This window comes from Notolepis coatsorum (assembly GCF_963971535.1).
Source record: "Notolepis coatsorum genome assembly, chromosome: 5".
NCBI lineage: Eukaryota > Metazoa > Chordata > Actinopteri > Aulopiformes > Paralepididae > Notolepis > Notolepis coatsorum.
Window position 1 is genome coordinate 6272557 of NC_140169.1, and position 19590 is coordinate 6292146.

The 19590-nt window shown below is 45.6% G+C and overlaps 2 protein-coding genes across 2 annotated transcripts in view; one reads left to right on the forward strand and one right to left on the reverse strand.

Annotated features, from left to right (window-relative positions):
* The window catches only part of dpp10 (dipeptidyl peptidase like 10), a gene marked incomplete at its 3' end in the record, with an annotated part of 1190700 nt that overhangs the window by 973638 nt on the left and 197472 nt on the right, over positions 1–19590 (reverse strand). The window lies entirely within an intron of this gene.
* Positions 6065–7626, forward strand: LOC311229005 (growth/differentiation factor 2-like; the record flags this gene model as incomplete). The annotated part of the gene is made up of 2 exons (XM_084314995.1): positions 6065–6416; positions 6710–7626. 2 exons carry the CDS (start codon positions 6065–6067, stop codon positions 7624–7626), a joined length of 1269 nt encoding a protein of 422 aa, XP_084171121.1.

A 19590-nucleotide genomic window follows, 5' to 3' on the forward strand; every position in this document is an offset into this window, starting at 1 on the left:
CCTACACTCGAGAGGAACTTGCAGCCCTCATGGCCAGACAAGCGACAGATCAAGCAGAAGGAGGAGGCTGAAAAGAAGAAGCAAGCCTTCTACTACAACCGATGTCACGGGGCGAGACCCCTACCTCCACTACAGCCTGGTGGTAATGTCCTCACCAAGCTGGACCACCAGAAATCCTGGACAGCCCCTGCAGTAGTGACCAGCGAGAGTGTCACGCCACGCTCTTACATCATTGAGACGCAGCAGGGAGCGTCATTCCGGCGCACCCGGCGCCACCTCCAGGGGGTACCCTCCCCAGGGCCAGTTCGGAGCACAGCACCAGTCTCACCAGTTCCCAAGGACACCGGTCAAGAGCCACGTAACACCAGTGTCGACGTACCTGCTGGTACTGGAGGACTGTCACAGTCCAGGTCTGGACGGATCCTTAGGCCAGTTGTCAGACTGGACTTGTGAGTTGACATGATGTCACACTCAGGGCCTTTCAGGGGGGGGAAATGAGGGAAAAGAGTTCCAGGTGGTAAAGTTAACCACATAACGAAATGTAAAAAGAGTTCCAGAATGTAAACCACATAACCACATAACAAATGTCAAAAGAGTTCCAGAATGTAAACTGTTGCGATTTAATAATCATTTGCTACTCTGAATGTTGAATATTGTTTATTGATGTTATAGAAGAATAGCACTGTTTCCACTTTACAGGATGTTCCTATTGTTTGCTATATATAGCCTTGTTAATACAGAATGTGTATTTGTTTACGTTAACAAAGGAAGTAAAATTAAAAGGGGGAGATGTCAGAGTATTAGAGTCATTACGGTAACCTGCCGTACGTCACCATGGTAACACAGGGGTTTTACGACACTAGACCGACTTACGTACTGACTGCATGTGGCTCGCTTGTGTATATGCTCGACAACGTTATATAAAGTATTACCTCAACAAAGATACCTGACTGGACATTCCGTGTTTATTACAGTAGAGACGTGTAAAAACGTATTTCCCACCATTTGTGACGTTGAGCTTCTTCAAACAGCTCATTTCATTCCTCAGTCTAGCAGCTAGATGTTATTATAATATATAACAATCTGGGCACCGGTACGCCATCTGATGTGTTGTTTCGCTGCTGCTGGGCAGGTCAGGTGGAGATGGGTTGTTCAAATCAAACCTGATTGGTTTCTTCTTCTGCAGCATTGGAGGTGGAACTAATTTCCACCACTGGCAGACAGACACGAATGGCACCTGTCTCTGTCTTGATTTGATTTGATTTGATTTGATTTATTTTAATACAAGATTCCAGAAAACATCAAGGATGCTACACACAAAAGTCAAGACTTATTTCCATTGTGGTCCTTGGTATTGTGGGAAAGAAATAAAGGAAAAAATGCATACACTGTAATGCCGCAACAATTACCTATGTGTTTACACAAATGGCTAAATAAAGGAATCTGAATCTGAATCTGAATCTGAAGACTGTCAGGTACAACCACAGAACAATTATAATCTAAAAGATACACATATAAACGCAGAGCAGTGCCTTGACAGCTGCTTGGCTTCTCTCTCCGCCTATGAATCATCTGACAGCCTGATCTCACTTAAAGGGGAACTCCAACATTTTGGGAAATTAGCTTATTTGACATCTTGCCTGGAGTTAGACAAGAAGATACATACCTTTTTTGTCTCTGTGCGTGCATTTTAGCTTTGGGAATAGACGCTCCATTAGCATAGCTTAGCTTCATCACTGGAAGTGAGTAGGGGCCGGAGCCTTACAGTGCCTTACAGTGTATTGCAAGGTCTGACATTGACCAAACTTGATATGCATGACCTTGGTGGGCTCTAGGTCAACTCCTGAAAAGGGGGTCAATGTCAGACCTTGCAATCAAAAGTTAGGGGGCACACTGAAATTATGGCAAGGGTTATTAGCCCCCTAACTTTTGATTGCAAAGTCTGACATTGACCCCCTTTTCAGGAGTTGACCTAGAGCCCACCAAAGTCATGCATATCAAGTTTGGTCAATGTCAGACCTTGCAATACACTGTAAGGCACTGTAAGGCTCCGGCCCCTACTCACTTCCAGTGATGAAGCTAAGCTATGCTAACGGAGCGTCTATTCCCAAAGCTAAAATGCACGCACAGAGACAAAAAAGGTATGTATCTTCTTGTCTAACTCCAGGGAAGATGTTAAATAAGCTAATTTCCCAAAATGTTGGAGTTTTCCTTTAAGATATATAAATAAAGTACTAATCCACCACAGGAAAAATGGTACATAATGTACGTGATGTTATAGCCACAAGTACTAGTATTTACATGTGGGTGGTTGACGTTTTAGGCAGAATTCTTAATTATTATATATATATTTTTTTAAATATATCAGATATGGAAATCATTCAGATCTGTTTTACGGACTCTAATCTTTCCAAAAATATGTGTGGTATTGTAGATATTTTCGAGTAATACATCTTTTTCATTAGTATAATGTGCTAGTGAGTAAAATTGTCATATGGCGTGACATGACGGTTATTCTGTACAAAATGTAAAAGGGGTGTATTTTAATTATGTATGTCTATTTATCAGAATTCCTCATCACTACTATACACATTTCTAGCTCTTTCTGACACTGTTGGCCAATGAGCAACTCCATTGGAGCAGCTGGGAGTGAAGTGCCTTGCTAGGAAGGCAGCTAGAAAAACAACAGCTAGTTAGTACCTGTAGCCCCGCTGTGAAAATTACCTGAGCACACAGACACTTTTAAAAGGGGTGATTTTTTTTACAACAATGCTGATTTATTTTGCACATCATTTCACACACATCCAAAACCAGTTTTGCACACATTACTTTAGTTCGACAGTTAGAGAGTAAATTTGTTTGAATAATGGCCACCAGTCATGTCATCGGGGACATTGGATATTGAATAATAGCAACACCTTGTCTTATAGGGACGGCTACCTTATCATTTCATTGAGATGTAATTAACATAACACAAGGATTCAATGTCAGCCATATTCAAACTAATTTATTCATAATAACTGTCAAACTAATGAATGCATGTGTAACAGGATGTAATACCCCTTTAATATAATTACACAACATAATAATTTATAGATTCCAGTGTTTTATCACATTATCTTTGATTCGATATGCTAGCATCTGATGTTTGTGTAATCAAGCCAATACCCCTCCCCCTCTGTGCTTTGTATAGGAGTCGGATCAATTGTTTTATGGGGACTTTTATTTACATTCAGCCAGGTATGTATTTATTTGATTGATTTAATTTCGAACATTTCTGCGTTGTATGTACGTTCGTTCCTCTTTGGTAAACAATGAAACTTCTGTTAGAGTAGTCCATAAGCTAGTAATATTGTGGAACATGTCATAGCTGAGTAGTTTGTAATTATGCCCTTTTGTTCTGATTCTCTTGGGAAGAGGAGTTGGAGAAATGTATTTTGTGTGCACTTTCTGAAAGGAAGCCGTTTGCGTTTATTTATACTGTATTCAGTCCAAACTGACAACCTGGGTCTCGTCTTATCAGTCTACATCAGTTTTTGGATGTGTGTGAGATTATGTGCAAAATAAATCAGCGTTATACAACATTGTTACACTCACGGTTAAATCACCATTGTTACACTCACGGTTAAATCACCATGAATATACCACTGCGCTGGCTTTAGAATGTTGTAGAAAATTTCAACTGCCATTCATCAAACGTGTCAACATGACCTACTGCGCGGACAGCGTTACGTTTGATCTACCGGTATTCAGAAAAACAGCATTATTAGACATGCCAATCCAATGAAAGACGACCTGGTCGTGCTGGAGAACAGCCACAATTAATCCTTCAACACCACCAAGTCGATGGCCTGGACATTGAACTGGCCCAACTCCCAGAACTGTCCGAGGTGCTGATGACTTTTTCCGACTTTTGATAGCTTGTTGATAGCTTACTCCATTTGAAATTCCATACGAGACATCTTTAGGAAAAAAAATTCTACGCCAAGTTCACTGAAATCGATATAAACGACCCTAGAATTGTCTGTATTCATCCGACGGTGCAACTTGCTGTATAAAAGCAATAATACACTCGAACCAGTGGGATATCATGAATATTGCCACTCTGTGATGCCTACACCACTCGAGCTTCGCTCTCTATGCTGCGGGCGCACCACAGCCTTGGCAATATTCATGATATCCCACTGATTCGAGTGTATTATTGCTTATATATTTTTTTGATGAAGTGTCCCTTTAACACCTAGACACAAACAAACTACAAAAGTCATTACACACCCGTCTCTCCACTCAATGCCTCATCCTATGCACCCGGGCACCACCACTGTGAGTTTAAACTGGGCCAATGGATTTGTTTTGCAGCTTGGTACAGTACCTCCTGCAGGGCCCGTCCCGGATCTCTATCAGACGACAGTACAGACCCACAGAGAGCCAGATAATCACTGTCAGGACCACTATCTGAAACACACACACACACACATTTGAAATGTTTATTTATGTCCACATGAACAGAAGTACAAGGAGGCCTCATAGAAAGGACATAAACAATGCGAGTGCAGTCAGAAAATTATGAAAGAACAGTCAGGTACAAGGTGCATGGACGGCAGAATCATGGGAAAAGGTAACAGCGCCTCCTCCACACACACACACACACACACACACACACACACACACACACACACACACACACACACACACACACACACACACACACACACACACACACACACACACACACACACACACACACACACACACACACACACACACACACACACACACACACACACACACACGCACACACACTACTGGCCTGCCACTGTTGCACAAATAACCACTAACCCTCTGCACTAACACCCCCCACCACGGACTCTCATCCTGCCTCTCACTGCCAGTTACTGTGGGACCTGTGGAGGCAGCTGGCTGTAGCCTCTCTCTCTGGACAGACCAGCAGAGTCCAGGCAGAGCCATGGTCTGGAGAGAGGGCCTCGGAGAGCAGGGAGGCTCAAGCTTCACAACGGATGTGTGTAATGATGCACAGGCCTATCCATGCATGCCAAGTGGCCCGAGAGCCTTGCTTTGTATTCATATTGTGCTACGATGCTCTGTTATTGTCAAGGCTTTGATTGTCAGCATTGTACTCGCTGATTTCTACTGATTTACCAGCGCTGAGGAGGAGGAGGAGGAGGAGGAGGGGTGGGGCGTTCTGACCAGGGATGCACCGATACCGATACCTAGCTTTGAGGATCTGCCGATCACGATACCAAGCCGATATTTTTGTTATTTAATAATAATAAAATATTTGATACAAAAACATTTGCGTAATGTCTGATATTTTTAAATAATCTGCATAGTACATGCATCATTATGATGATTCTAAAAGCAATAAAACCAACCCAAGAAAGATATTTGCATAAATGTTCGATATACATAAACGTAACATTGTCACTACTTATTGTGTAACCAGGTTTATGGTATATGTGGTGCCTTTAAGCCTGGCCAGTTCAAGAGGTTAGACCCCTCCCCAATGACATTGAGTGACAGCCTAGTGTTGATACGCTAGCGGCTAGATTGTGCACGCCCCCTTTCCTGCACACACTGTTTGGACTAATGAAGGTGAAAATGATCTATAGCTCCTGGAGAAGTTGTAGTTGAAGAACCACAATGCTGGGTGAATTCTGGGGGGGGCTTGTGTAGTGATTGTAATGGTACATAATTCAGTCACGGAACTATTGTTAGGAACATTCTAGAACATTAGTTCCGCCCGAACCTTCTGGAACATTCGTGATGATGTCATAGTAGCACATGCTGGAACGTTGGTGATGATGTCATAGTAGGATCTTCTAGAACCTCTAACATTCTTATTTAAGCGGTGGCAGTTCCGGCATTCTGTTTAGCTTTCTAGTAATGTATTGTATCTTGTAGTTGTGCTGATGAATATTAAAGGAGTTACCTTCGACTTCAGGACATCGCCTCAGACTCCCGTCTCTCAGCACTACATCACGATCATAGTGGTTAGACCTTGACCCATATGTTCCGTATCGGTCGGTCCAAATCTAAAACCAAAATGCAATGTTCCAGATGGTTCCTGTTCCAGCTGTGTTTGAGTCTGGTGGTGTCCACCGGCTCATGTAGCTGCAAACCACTCAGTAACGTCATTGAAAGCGAGGAACCTGACAGATACTACTCCCAGCTGTCAGAGCGGGACCTTCTCGAGGAGGAAGATACAGTTTCCAGGTTAGAGAACCTCCTAGGGAACGTGAAGGAGGGATTTCTGAGGCAACTCAACATGTCAGATGTTCCACAGGAGCAGGGGAAGATCTTCCCTCCTCAGTTCATGTTGGAGCTGTACAACAAGTACGTCTCCAACGCCACCGCGGTCCCAGAGTCTGATGTCATACGGAGCTTCACCATCCAAGGTATATATAGATATCTCTATATATATATATATATATATATATGAGGACGAGAGGAGTATAACTTTGATGAGCAAAAGATAATGGGCAACCTTTTCAATTAGGTGCTTTTCTGTCAGTGATCCCAACATTAATTTAATTGAAAAACAAATATGCATCTCCCTCCGTGCAATGTCTATGCTTGTAGCTTAATTAAGGGTTCATCGTGTCATCTTGTTGATATGCTCACATTTGACAGCAATGTATCTCAACTCCTCTCTTGAATAACACTGATAATTCTCACACCTCGCCTACAGACGTCAGCCACTCCGCAAGAAACGGCACCAAGTCAGGACACAGACTGCTGTTCAACATCAGCGTGCCCCACTACGAGCAGGTCACCATCGCGGAACTACGGCTGTTCACGCGGGCCGATCCAGGGTCGATGGTCAATTACCACGGGGTCAAGGCCACTATCAAAGTCTACGGGGTGGATTATGAGGAGCCCGAGCGGTTGACCCACTTCCTAGATGGTAAGGAGGTGATCGGGTTGGGAGGCCAGTGGGAGGCATTCGACGTGACCGACACTATTCAGCGCCACGTCAAGACGGGCCACGGAGCCAGTGAGTTTGAAGTGGTGGTGGACAGCAAGCACTGTGCGCCTTCCAAGAGTGGCAGAGGAGGAGGATGTCTGGACGTGAGCACGTCAGTCGGAGGTAACAACTTGGCGGCTCTGATAGTCTTCTCGGACAACCTGGGAAGCAGGAAGAAAGAGGCCAAGAAGGAGCTGAAAGAGATGATTCTCCACGAGGAGGAAACCATCCTCTCCTCGGGGCCCGGCTGGCACGGGAGCGGCCAGGCCTCGAACGAGATCCCGGTGGATAGGCAGCCGAGGAGGAAGAGGAGGCAAGCGGACGGCAACTACTGCCGGAAGACCTCGCTCAAGGTCAACTTCCGAGACATCGGCTGGGACAAGTGGATCGTGGCGCCACCCGAGTACGATGCCTTCGAGTGCCGCGGCCTGTGTTACCACCCGCTGACGGACGAAATGACCCCGTCCAAACACGCCCTCATCCAGACACTGGTCAACCTCAGGAACCCAAAGAAAGCCAACATGGCATGCTGCGGCCCGATCAAACTGGACCCCATCACTGTCATGTACCAGGAGAACGGGCAGATCACTATGAGCCACGTGTACGAAGAGATGAAGGTGGCGGAGTGTGGTTGTAGGTAGTGAGAGAGCGAGGTGGTGCCAGTGGTGACTTTTGTACAGGTACTTTGCCTTATTGTAAATCTATACATTCTAATTGTAAGTGGTATTTTGATCGGTTTATTAGGTATGGGATCACGAAAGTGCACAGTCATTATAAGATATCAGCAAAATAATGTATAGAATTCTCAGCATTCAAGCCTCCCCCTCTTCATTCTTTTCCATATAATGATGTAGTCATTGTAGGTTTTTTATTTTATTTTTTTACATGATTGCTACATTGTGGCGACCTTGTTGCTGCACCACCAAGAGGAATGACATGGGGGGAAAACTGCAGTCCGGCTACATGCAGGGTGGGGGAGACTTCTACAAGGTCTGTCTTGCATTTCATTTGAAATGAGCTACTATGATGTGAAAATGTAAATGTGTCTACACAGTTGTTAAAGTTAGAGGTTGTATGTAGGATTGCAAGTAACTGTCTAACTCTATTTAACTGTTTCCACTGACTGGACATAACTGTTTCCACTAGAGGGCACTATAGGCGGAGCCACTAATGCTACCACCAGGTGGAGAATATTTAAGGCCGGGCAGTTGTTCCCCCCCGCCGGGGGGATTTTGACTATGGGTGAATTCTGGGGGGGCTTGTGTAGTGATTGTAATGGTACATAATTCACTCACGGAACTATTGTTAGGAACATTCTAGAACATTAGTTCCGCCCGAACATTCTGGAACGTTTGTATGATGTCATGGCAGAACATTCTAGAGCTTTAGTTCTGCCCGAACCTTCTGGAACGTTCGTGATGATGCCATAGTAGTACATGCTGGAACGATGGTGATGATGTCATAGTAGTACCTTCTAGAACCTCTAACATTCTTATTTAAGCGGTGGCCTGCCACCGGCATTCTGTTTAGCTTTCTAGTAATGTATTGTATCTTGTAGTTGTGCTGATGAATATTAAAGGAGTTACCTTCGACTTCAGGACATCGCCTCAGACTCCCGTCTCTCAGCACTACATCACGATCATAGTGGTTAGACCTTGACCCATATGTTCCGTATCGGTCGGTCCAAATCTAAAACCAAAATGCAATGTTCCAGATGGTTCCTGTTCCAGCTGTGTTTGAGTCTGGTGGTGTCCACCGGCTCATGTAGCTGCAAACCACTCAGTAACGTCATTGAAAGCGAGGAACCTGACAGATACTACTCCCAGCTGTCAGAGCGGGACCTTCTCGAGGAGGAAGATACGGTTTCCAGGTTAGAGAACCTCCTAAATATGTTTTAATTTCAGTGTATCTCCAAAATAAGAAAAATAAAAGTGACGAGGGGCCTCAAAATATTTTTTTAAATAAAAGTAAAAAAAAAATAAACAAATATTTGGGGCCTCTAGTGACGAGGGGCCTCCACATTTTTTTTTAATAAAAGTAAAAAAATGTATTATAATAATTTGGGGCCTCTAGTGACGAGGGGCCTCCAAAATGCCTCTAGTGACGAGGGGCCTCCAAAAAAATAACAAATTAAAGTTAAAAAAAAATTTAATTAAATGTGGGACCTCTAGTGACGAGGGGCATCAAAAAAAATAAAAATTATTTGAAAAAATATATATATATTCTTTTAATAAAAAAAAAATTTGAGGCCCCTCGTCACTAGAGGCCCACGGGCCGCGGCCCAGACGGCTTGGTCGTTAATCCGGCCCTGACTAGGGGGCGTTATTTCTAAACCTAGCCGCATTTCTGGCAGACGCTCTCTGATTGGCACTGACTGACGCTCTCTGATTGGCCACTGACATGTTTGCCCAATCGCGTGACGAGCTGTGTCTTTGCCCATTTCCGCGTCGAACAGCCTGCAAACTACCTGGCGTTCTATCGCCATGCTCTAAGACAAACTCTAACCTTAACCTACTTCAAAAGAGTGCCTAAGCTTAACCAGTGTAGAAACAGGCGTCGGCCAATCAGAGAGCGTCTTGCCAGAAATGCGGCTAGGTTCAGAAATAACGTGACTAGGGGCCTCCACTACACACTAGTAAAAAAAATAAAAGAGATACGAAAAAAAAATATATATAATCAGATCCTCATCCAGCGTTTACTTTCACAGCATCTATAGTGACTACTAGTATCATCTAATCTCTTCTCTATCTATTTTTATTAAATTTTTTGTATTGCAAATAAAAATATGATTGATTGTTTGATAATGAGGGGTGAGAGACGTTGAGTCTACGTGACACTGACGTCCAGGTCCAGGGGTCACTGTCAGGTCAGGTGACCACTGATCGCGAGAATTGCACTTCAAAGGAGGGGTGGGTGGGGGGGGGACACTGTACAACTGTACAAGCAAAACAGTACATTGGAATATTGACAAAACCATACTTGGTCATTTACTGTACATTGGAGGGGGTTGTGTTAGGACATTTACAGGGGCCAGTTTCGAATTGCAGTCTCCCGTAGGTGTTCTTTGAGAGTGCTTTTGAAAGTGGGTAGTGATTCACATTCCTTTACAGCTTTGGGTAGGGCGTTCCACATTGATGTGGCATAATTGGGAAACGTGTTTAGTCCCTTGTTTGAGCCGAATCTGGGTTTAACATGATTTGTGGAGCTCCCTCTGGTGGTGTTGTGATCGTGGTATTCACTGACCTTTGGGAAGTATTTTGACATGTACATGGGTACCTTGGTCGTGTAGTGTATCTTGTAGACCAGGCCCATTGCAAGTTGCTGTACTCTGTCGTCTACTCTAAGCCATCCTAGGTTGTCAAAGTGGGCAGGGGTGATCAAAGTCCTTTTAGCTTGGCCCTCAGAGCCCACCACTTCTAAATATTATATATATTTTTTAAAGTGACATATAAAAACGCCACTGTGCGTGCGTGCACGTGTATGTGTGTGTGGGGGGGGCCTCCACAATAATCTGGCCCAGGGGCCTCTGAAGTCTTAATCTGGCCTTGCACAATGGTAGTTGCACTACCACCCCTGCAGGACTTATATAACAGGAGGTGCAAATCCAGAGCCTGCAGAATAATGAAGGACCCCCACCACCCCAACAACAGCCTGTTCAAGCTGCTGCGGTCAGGCAAGCGCCTCTGCACACACGCAACGAGAACAGAGAGACTACGGCTCCGCTTCTTTCCCCAGGCCATCAGAACACTGAACACCGAACTCTCCACACACAAGTACACATGAGTACACACGAATACACACATACACATGCTACAATCGCTCACACACAAATGGTCACTTTAAACTAAATGGAAAGGACACTTTAAAGGAACAAGGAAAATAAAGGTAACTTTAAGGAAAGAACCGATGTGGTTCTTGTATAGTACAGTTTAGATATAGCAAGTATAGCATACGGATATAGAGTAAAAACTGTATATTGTATAGTAGTGTACATAGGACCCAGTGCCTTAAATCCGTAGCTAACATTGTATTGCACTATCTCAGGACTTTATTTTATCATGCCCATGTTATGTCTTTTTATTACCTGTTTTTTGTCTATTTTATTATTAGTATTATTGCACAATCAAAGCGGGCATGGCCACCCGCATTTCACTGTATGCCCTGGTATGTACAGTATGTGACAAATAAAACTCTTGAATCTTGAATCTTGTAGGTCTATTTCACCTTGAAGAACCACAATGGTAGGTCTATTTTACCTTGAAGAGCCAGAATGGTAGGTCTATTTCACCTTGAAGAGCCAGAATGGTAAGTCTATTTCACCTTGAAGAGCCAGAATGGTAGGTCTATTTCACCTTGAAGAGCCAGAATGGTAGGTCTATTTCACCTTGAAGAGCCAGAATGGTAGGTCTATTTCACCTTGAAGAGCCAGAATGGTAGGTCTATTTTACCTTGAAGAGCCAGAATGGTAGGTCTATTTTATCTTTAAGAGCCACAATGGTAGGTCTATTTTACCTTGAAGAGCCACAATGTATTTTACCTTGCAATAAAAAAATTCATTACAGCAGCTTTGTTAGGCGAACAAACATGACTCGCATGACATTTGTTTGTAATGGATCTGTTAGGGTTAGTTCTGTTTCGTATTAGCTCTCGCCCGGCATCATCTCGCATATGTGCACGCGCACTGAATAAAGACCACAAATGTACCTTTAATCCCAATATTCGTCTGACCACACCCCTATCAGCTTACCCATATAAGCAGGGGTGGGGCCACCCACTCGCCTCCTTCTCGCTTTCACCACAAGGAAGAAGTGCCTCGGTAGATCCCCACACTTGACACCATGCTGGAAGAAAGAATTAGGAGCAGCTTTGGGAAACAAGGATACGTTGACATCATATCTTTATTTTCTCTCTCACTATTTTCGAGAAAATACGGCGATATTGTCTTCGTACTGGAGTGTCTGGAAGATGATGATCATTCTAAAAATCCTCCACCGGTTTTCGTATTGGGAGTTCGTGCCGCTACATGCTTTTCCAACTGCAGTCCTTGCTGTGTGCTGGTTGCGGTAAAGGCACAGCTGGGCTGTAGGACGCGCCGCTGTTGTGAGACGCAGTGGGTTCCTGGTTCTGGTGAGTTATGTTTGCTGGCAGGCTTCACTTGTCTGTTAGTGCTATGGGGGCTACTTGACAATGTTTATGAAAACCGGCCCCAGGCTAGGGTCCTTTGTTCAGTCTCCTAGACGACAGAAGACCTTGGTCTGAAGCCATTTTAGTTTAACTAGTGGGCCGCGACCATTAACACTGGTGAACCCTGTGTTTTCTGGACGAGTGGATATCTCTCTGTCCCGTGTTAAGCCCCTTCTTTCATATCCAAATGAGAGTATTCCTTCACGAGGAGATATGTGCATGGATGTTCGATAGCGGAAGATCCATGTTCAAGTCAGCTACACAAGCCAGTTTGGTATTGTGCTGATTCCGTCGGGTGTTGGTAAAATCACCGTTGTAAAGCTGTGTTGACATCTTGTTTCTCTTTTCTCTTAAAAAGTGAGGAGGGTTTCAGAACGGCGGCCTGTCTGGGTGAGTGTTATGTCATTGTGTACAAAGTTCAGGTGATAGCTGCTTAGCTTACGGTTAGCCAGTCAGCTGTTAGCTGCGGCGTTAGCCTGCTGGGATCACTGCGTGGCCTACAGAGGTGGGCCTACTGTTAGCCAGTCAGCTGTTAGCTGCGGCGCTAGCCGGTTGTGATCACTAGGAAACGTTAGCTTGCTGCTATCGGACAAGGCCAGCGCGGGGTAGCTCCGGCTCCTCGCGCGCCGCCGCGCGCTTCCCTCTGGTCGTGTGCGCCGTTCGCTCGCCGTCTCGCGAGCAGGGGCGGTAGCGACCGACGGTTGGGGCGACCGTTAGCTTAATGCTACTCTGTTGAACGTGCTTTGATTATAACATGTTTTACACTCTTGACTACGACGTCATCTTTGACAGGGGATGTTCGTCGACCCTGCCCTGAGCCTGGACGGGGATTGCGTCAACAAAGAGGACTGTAGCGACTGGTTGGAGCGACGACGCTGCCCAGTTCGAGCAACACAGGATCGGCTGTGTTGTCTCTACGGGGTCTTGAGACTGCACTTCGCTGATCTACGTTCCGGGTAGGACAAGGTTTGACCAGACCTTATAACACGTCTTCTGGTTTTACTTTTCTAAATGTTGTGAATAACGATGTTTTCCCAAAACGTGTGTTGCTGCAATGCATTTAGGATACGACGCGAGTTATGTGTGAACTGTTTTTGTCACTGGCAGTTAGCTTCTCCGTGCAAATCGGGTTGTTGTTACAGATGTGAAAATGATCTGGTTGTTGTGTGAGAAACATCATGTGTGTTTATATGTACCGTGTACTCACAACTAAGGTAACTAACCTATGAAGCTATGCTTAGTGACAAGTGAGTAAAAGAATGTTCTTTTCTCAGCCTGTGATCACAATGAACAGTGTGTTCACATATTAACAGGTTTTCCTGTTTTAACTGGCCGTATTAAGGGTAAAATAAGAGGATTGTGTTTCCCCCCGGTTCCCTGGGGACTTTTTCATCCTCCTATCAGACATGTTGTGCACTACATTGTGTCTTTTGTGTGGTAGGGATGCGATGTAACCCTTAGCTTGATTGCTGAGGTTGTGCTAAAACTGCTGGAGAAACTTTATTTTCCTAAAAGAAAAGATTGTTTGGTCGCTGTCGTGTGTGCTTAGCAAGGCCTGTGGCCGATACTAATCGAGAATTATGTATTCTCTCATTATGAAAAACGGTGTTCCTCTGTAGAGTGTTTTTGCCATTTTTTGTAGGTGATGATGGGTTGTGTGTGTCATGTGACCTACAACTGGGTTGGACTGGCCACAGAAGCACATGTGTATGTTGGACCGGGGCTCTTAGAGAGCCCTCTCTATTCTGTGTTTTTTCCTTAGTAAAAATCAGATAGCAGGTTGGCTCATGCGCTGTGTGGAGCTGTCAAACGCTTCATAGAGCTGACTATGACTGTGTCATATTCTCTTTTTGTCATTACATCGTATCATGGGTGTGGGGTCGTAAAGGGGTGAACTGGTAACCTTTCCTCTCCCCCTTGTTTCTGTCGGTCAGGGGTACACCCCCTGTCCTTCAAGGTTCCTGTCACGTTGCGGTTCGGCACGTTACGGGGGGGGGGAGGGGGGAGGGAGTTTCCTGGTCCCACGGCCTGGAATATTGGGCGTGTGCACCACAGAAATTCCCCGCCATAGAGTACGTCACTGTGCGCGTCTCTGTTGGTAGGACTTCCGTGTGCTGTTCAGGTCCATGTGATGGATCTGTTTCGGGGGGGTGGTCAGGGCTCCTCCTCACCAAGCGCCTATTCGGGCCTTCTGTGAGTTCGGACTCCTCCTTTCCATGTGAGGGAGCCTCCATCAGAGTACAGAGCCTTCCTCCTCAGATTGTTAAAGTGAGTGGACCCTCTAGAAGGTGTCCTATTCTATTGTGTATGTATTCGATTCAATTCGATTATTGAGTGTGTATGGGTTCAGTGCCTCTTCCCCGGAGAGCCGTAAAACCAATTTTTTACATGGCTCAAGGTGCAATATATTCTTTTCAATCTGTACAGCTCGCGTGGGAAGTCTCTCTGGGGATCCCCGTCTCCTTCCTATGGGAGGGTGGTGGGATGTAAAAATGTGAAATTTTTTTACCCCCGGCTGTGTAGACTGGGATACATACTGTTGGTGCTTCCTTCTGTTCTATTCAAAAAGTGTTGGAGTTAGGAAGTGTCACACCCCTCTTGTCGTTCCCCTGGGCGCCTTGGGGATTTAATGACAGGTTTAAATAGCCTGTTCATTGATGGGGGTGTGTCCCGACGCACGTATAGTGCTAGCTCGCTGTAAACAGGCGACTGACTGGCACGCCTTGGTTGCTTGAGGCTAAAACAGCGTTTTTATAAAGCAACTGAGATGGGGGTTTTTCCTATTCCGACGACCACATCCCACGACCTGGGTTGGTTATCGACGGATTCTCGTTCATGTCTGGGGGATGATGACGGAATGGATCTGAACATATGTAGAGGGGTCTCACGCCCTTGGGGTGGGCCACCAGGCGCGGTTCGCCCGAACGTCTGGGTGGCGCCTTCTTTTCATGTTAAGATCGACACGCATATCTGCCCTTTCTCCTGGAGTAGGCATGTCGGCGTGGTTAGGGCACGGGACTGGTTCTGGTCACGCTGGTCCGGATCAGTTGAACCCGTTGTCCGCCGGGGATGCAGATCTGCTGTTCTGGTACCCTGAGGGACTTGGGCTTTTTTCAGGGGGAAAAAATGCCAGGTCGGTCCGGGTGTCACAGGGTTAAGCGCTATGGAGACCCTGGTTGGGTACGTTTTTACTCAGCACTGTCGTAATGGCTTACGGCCATGCCATCCTGTACACGCTCGATCTCGTCGGATCTCGGCCGCTACACAGGTTGGTCCTGGTTAGTACTTGGTTGGGAGACCGCCTGGGAATACCAAGTACGGTGTGCTTAGGGGCTGGTTCTCCATTCTTTTTCGCTCCTCTCTCACGCATGGCGAAGAGGGGCCTGTGGGGGTGGTCTTTGACCTCCTTTGGTGACCCTGTGCTTCCCGTACCGCCAGGCCCGGTCCGAAGTAATGTTTCGTCGACCCGTAGGCCTGGGTTAACCCTTTTTTGAAAACTGAAACACTTGTACTGCGGTATAGCCGGTGTATACCCGCAGGTGTGTTTTGGAGTTTTTTCTTGAGGGGTTATAGGAACAACCACCGCATTGGGTAACACCAAGGTGGTTGATTCCCTGGTGTGTTGGAGCAGTGTCAACTCCCGGGTTCACCGTTTGAGGGTGCCCCTGCACGTTCATGACATCTGCCAATCGTGTCAGCCTTCTCTGCCTCGACCCCTCTGGGTGGGGGTTTTTAAATGGAGGCTTGGTCATGCAACACCGCCAGCTTACGCTCCTTCCGCCGGGGCGGCTGTGTTCAGCTGTCCCCTCTGGCGCCTGTCTCGTCCGCAGTCTCCAGGCTAGGGTTAATAGCCTGTTGCCTGGTTTTTCCCCGGTGCGCTGCCTGCTTCCGTTGGTTAACCTTTTTTGTGTGCTTACGGCCATGCTGACTGCCTGTTGCAGGGTCAGTGTGCCAGGCGGTGTACTATTGGGGGGACGGGGCCCGCTCGGCTGAGGGGCCTTTGTCCGAATACGCTGGCGATGTGGGGGGCGGGGCACTACGTGCCCACCTGGTGGGGTCTTGATGCTGGCATCATGGACTTCTCCGGGCCCCCATTCCAGGGAGTCCAGTCCTTTTGGTGGATCTGGGTCTTCCTTCGCGCTCCGCTGCTACGGCCTTGCCACGGGGTTGGGTTTGCCCTTGACCCCGTGATTCTGGGGGCAGTAACGAGGTTGTTCCTCCGTTCGTTCCCGGGTGGCATGCGGGTTGTGCGTGTGTGTAGTCGTGGGGTCAAGCCACGGTCTGCTCACCCTGTGCGTTGAGTTGCTTGAGTGCCTCTTCGCACGGTCGGGTCCGTCGCCCTCCCGTGAAGCCCCTAATAGGGGGGGTGCCCTCCATTAGGGTGGGTCGGGGGGGCTCGGCCCTCCCTGTTCTGATGGTTGTGGGGGGCTGTCAGCGGGGTGTATTTGTCGGCCGTTGGCTCTCGCTCGGCCTCCCTTGTGCAGACTAGTGATGCCGAGCGAGAGCTAATACGAAACAGAACGTTAGGTTATGACTATAACCAAGTTCTGTTAGTATAGCGACGCTCGGCATCCGACGCCGCTGCAGCCAAACTTGGGAAGGAGGCGAGTGGGTGGCCCCACCCCTGCTTATATGGGTAAGCTGATAGGGGTGTGGTCAGACGAATATTGGGATTAAAGGTACATTTGTGGTCTTTATTCAGTGCGCGTGCACATATGCGAGATAGTGCAGACTAGTGATGCCGAGCGTCGCTATACTAACAGAACTTGGTTATAGTCATAACCTAACGTTAATTAGGGTTAGGGTTCATTGCTGTGCTGTTACCGAAGGTAAACAATATTTGTGTTGTGTTAATTTCAGCTCAATAAAATGATAGGGTAGCAGTCCATTTAAGACAAGGTATTGCTATATTTTCATATACATCATGTCATGGAGCTGTATTTAACACAACACAAGGAATCCAACGACATCACTGGTGGCCATATTAAAAATATTTTTTTTATCCACTTTTTCTCCTTATTTTCTATTTTTCTCCCATCCAAATTTCGTGTATCCAATTCTCCCCTCCCCTGTCTTGAACGTTGCTTGACTATGCCCCCCACTGGTCGGTTGTGGAGAGGATAGAAGCCTTGCATCACGTGTTCCCTCCGGCACACAAGGAGGCAGCCTGTCACATCTTTTCGCCTGCCAGCGCGGACTCTCATTGGCGAGGTGTAATGCATGCGAGGCTCACACTACCCTTGCCACTTCCTGTCTCTGCTTTGCAGGCATCTCCCAACCGACCTGTAGGGGTCGCTGTCCACAACGTCCAATTCCCACCCATCGACTTCGACCCGCTGACTCTGCCAAATGAGCCAGTACGACGGCCGGCCCAAGCCGCAGGCAATGCTGAGACTGGGATTCGATACCGGAGTCTCTTGCATTGGTGACGAGCGCAATCTCCGCTACACGCCACCCAGCCGCCTCATATTCAAACTTCTTTACTCTCAATAATTGTCAGACTAAATGAATGTGTGCACAAATGTATTCGTTTTTGGATGTGTGTGAGATTATGTATTATTAAAACAGCATTGTTTTTTTGTTGAAGTGCCCCTTTAAGGGATTAATTGAATACACAACGGCAGGCGTATGTGTGTGTGTGTGGGGGGGGGGGGTATATGAAGACAGATATCGTCCTCTCAGGGGAGTCTTTTGAGCCACAGTCTCTGAGGTCATTCTGAGAACCCAAGCCTTTAGAGTGTGGAGGGTCATAATTGTTTTCATTCATCATCAACCATCATCAACCATGGGAGGTGGAGAGAACATTTCGTCAGCAACTCAGTGCATGTGTGTGTGTTCCTGTGGGTCACCCATCGCATGTGTGTGTGTGTGTGTGTGTTAATCTGATGACAAATAAAGACTTATACGTATACTTATACTTGACCCCCACCCACAGGTATGATACAGCGCAGGGGGGAAGTATAGGACTAAAGAGTCTGGAGGGTCTGTCTTGCTCCAGATATTGATTTATTTGGGGGCAGGTTGGTATTAATGGTGATGGTGCCCAGGGGGGCAACAGTGGCTCAGGAGGTATAGAGCGGGTCACCTGGTAATCAGAAGGTTCCCGGTTTGATTCTGGATCATCCCAGGCAGTGTCAAAGTGTCCTTGAGCAAGACACTTAACCCCGAACTGCTCCCGATGAGCAGGTCGGCACCTTGCATGTTTGCCTTCGCCGTCTGTTTATTGTTGTTGTTTATTGTTTAAAAGGATCCCCATTAGCTGCCACCTAAGTGGCGAGCTAGTCTTCCTGGGGTCCACACAGAAAGACAACAAAAAACAGAAAACATAACAATACATGACAATCACAATTCACTTAATTAACAATGATAATCTAAAAACAGTAAAATATTGTAGACATCTTTATAAACATCAGAATATTTTGCTCACATATTTAAGTAGTGCATTCTCAGGTGGTATTTGAAAGACACTTTGCTATTCAATTTACTTATGTTCAGTACTGGGCAGTTATTCCAATGATTGATGGCACGATAAACAACCGCCCTCTTTAAAGCATTTGATTTTGGACGTGGTAACATAATCTGTCCATCATCGTATTTTACCACCTAGTAAAATAAGAATGAACCTGACTGCATCTGACCATTTGTTTGTATAAGAAAAAATTTCCTGAGATCTTATTTGAGAGCAGATCTAAGAGTGCAGAGGAGCACACTTAAATATGCTCTCAGTCCACGATCAAATCTCATGATTGATTGACTAATTTAAAATGTTATTATAACTTGACAGACTGTGTTCTCATAGTGATTCCTTCATGTCAACGCTACAGGCCTCCTTGGAATTAATTACTTAATCATAATTAAAATAAATATGACAATATTTGTACGATAAGAAATTATGAATTTGATGTCGGAAAAATAAATAATATGGATTCATCTGATCACAGGGCAGCTGGATTAACCATATCTGAACCAGCTATTTTGGACAAATAATTACTCAGATATTCAAACACAATTATGCAATTATTGTGAAATGATTGAAAATAATAATAATTTAATGCCTTCTGTGGAATTTGTATTTCTTATTTGTTACACATCTGTTTTAATGATTAATTATATACATTTGAAAGAATGCAGGTTGTAACTGAGGGGTACAATTCCCTGACTGTATTGATAAGTATGGTATCATTAAACCACTACCGATTATGAACTTTAACTACTGGCCACACAGTACATGATATAGATATGATGAACACTTTCCCACCATGAAACCAAGTCCACACAAATGTATAAATCGAATATTTTATATAGCAAAGGGTATATACAACGTTCACTTAATGACATTTATGATTTGAATGCACTTGTAAGGCAAATGAGTATTCGTAGGCAAATCAACATTGAATGTCCAATCTCTGGTTACGCAGGAA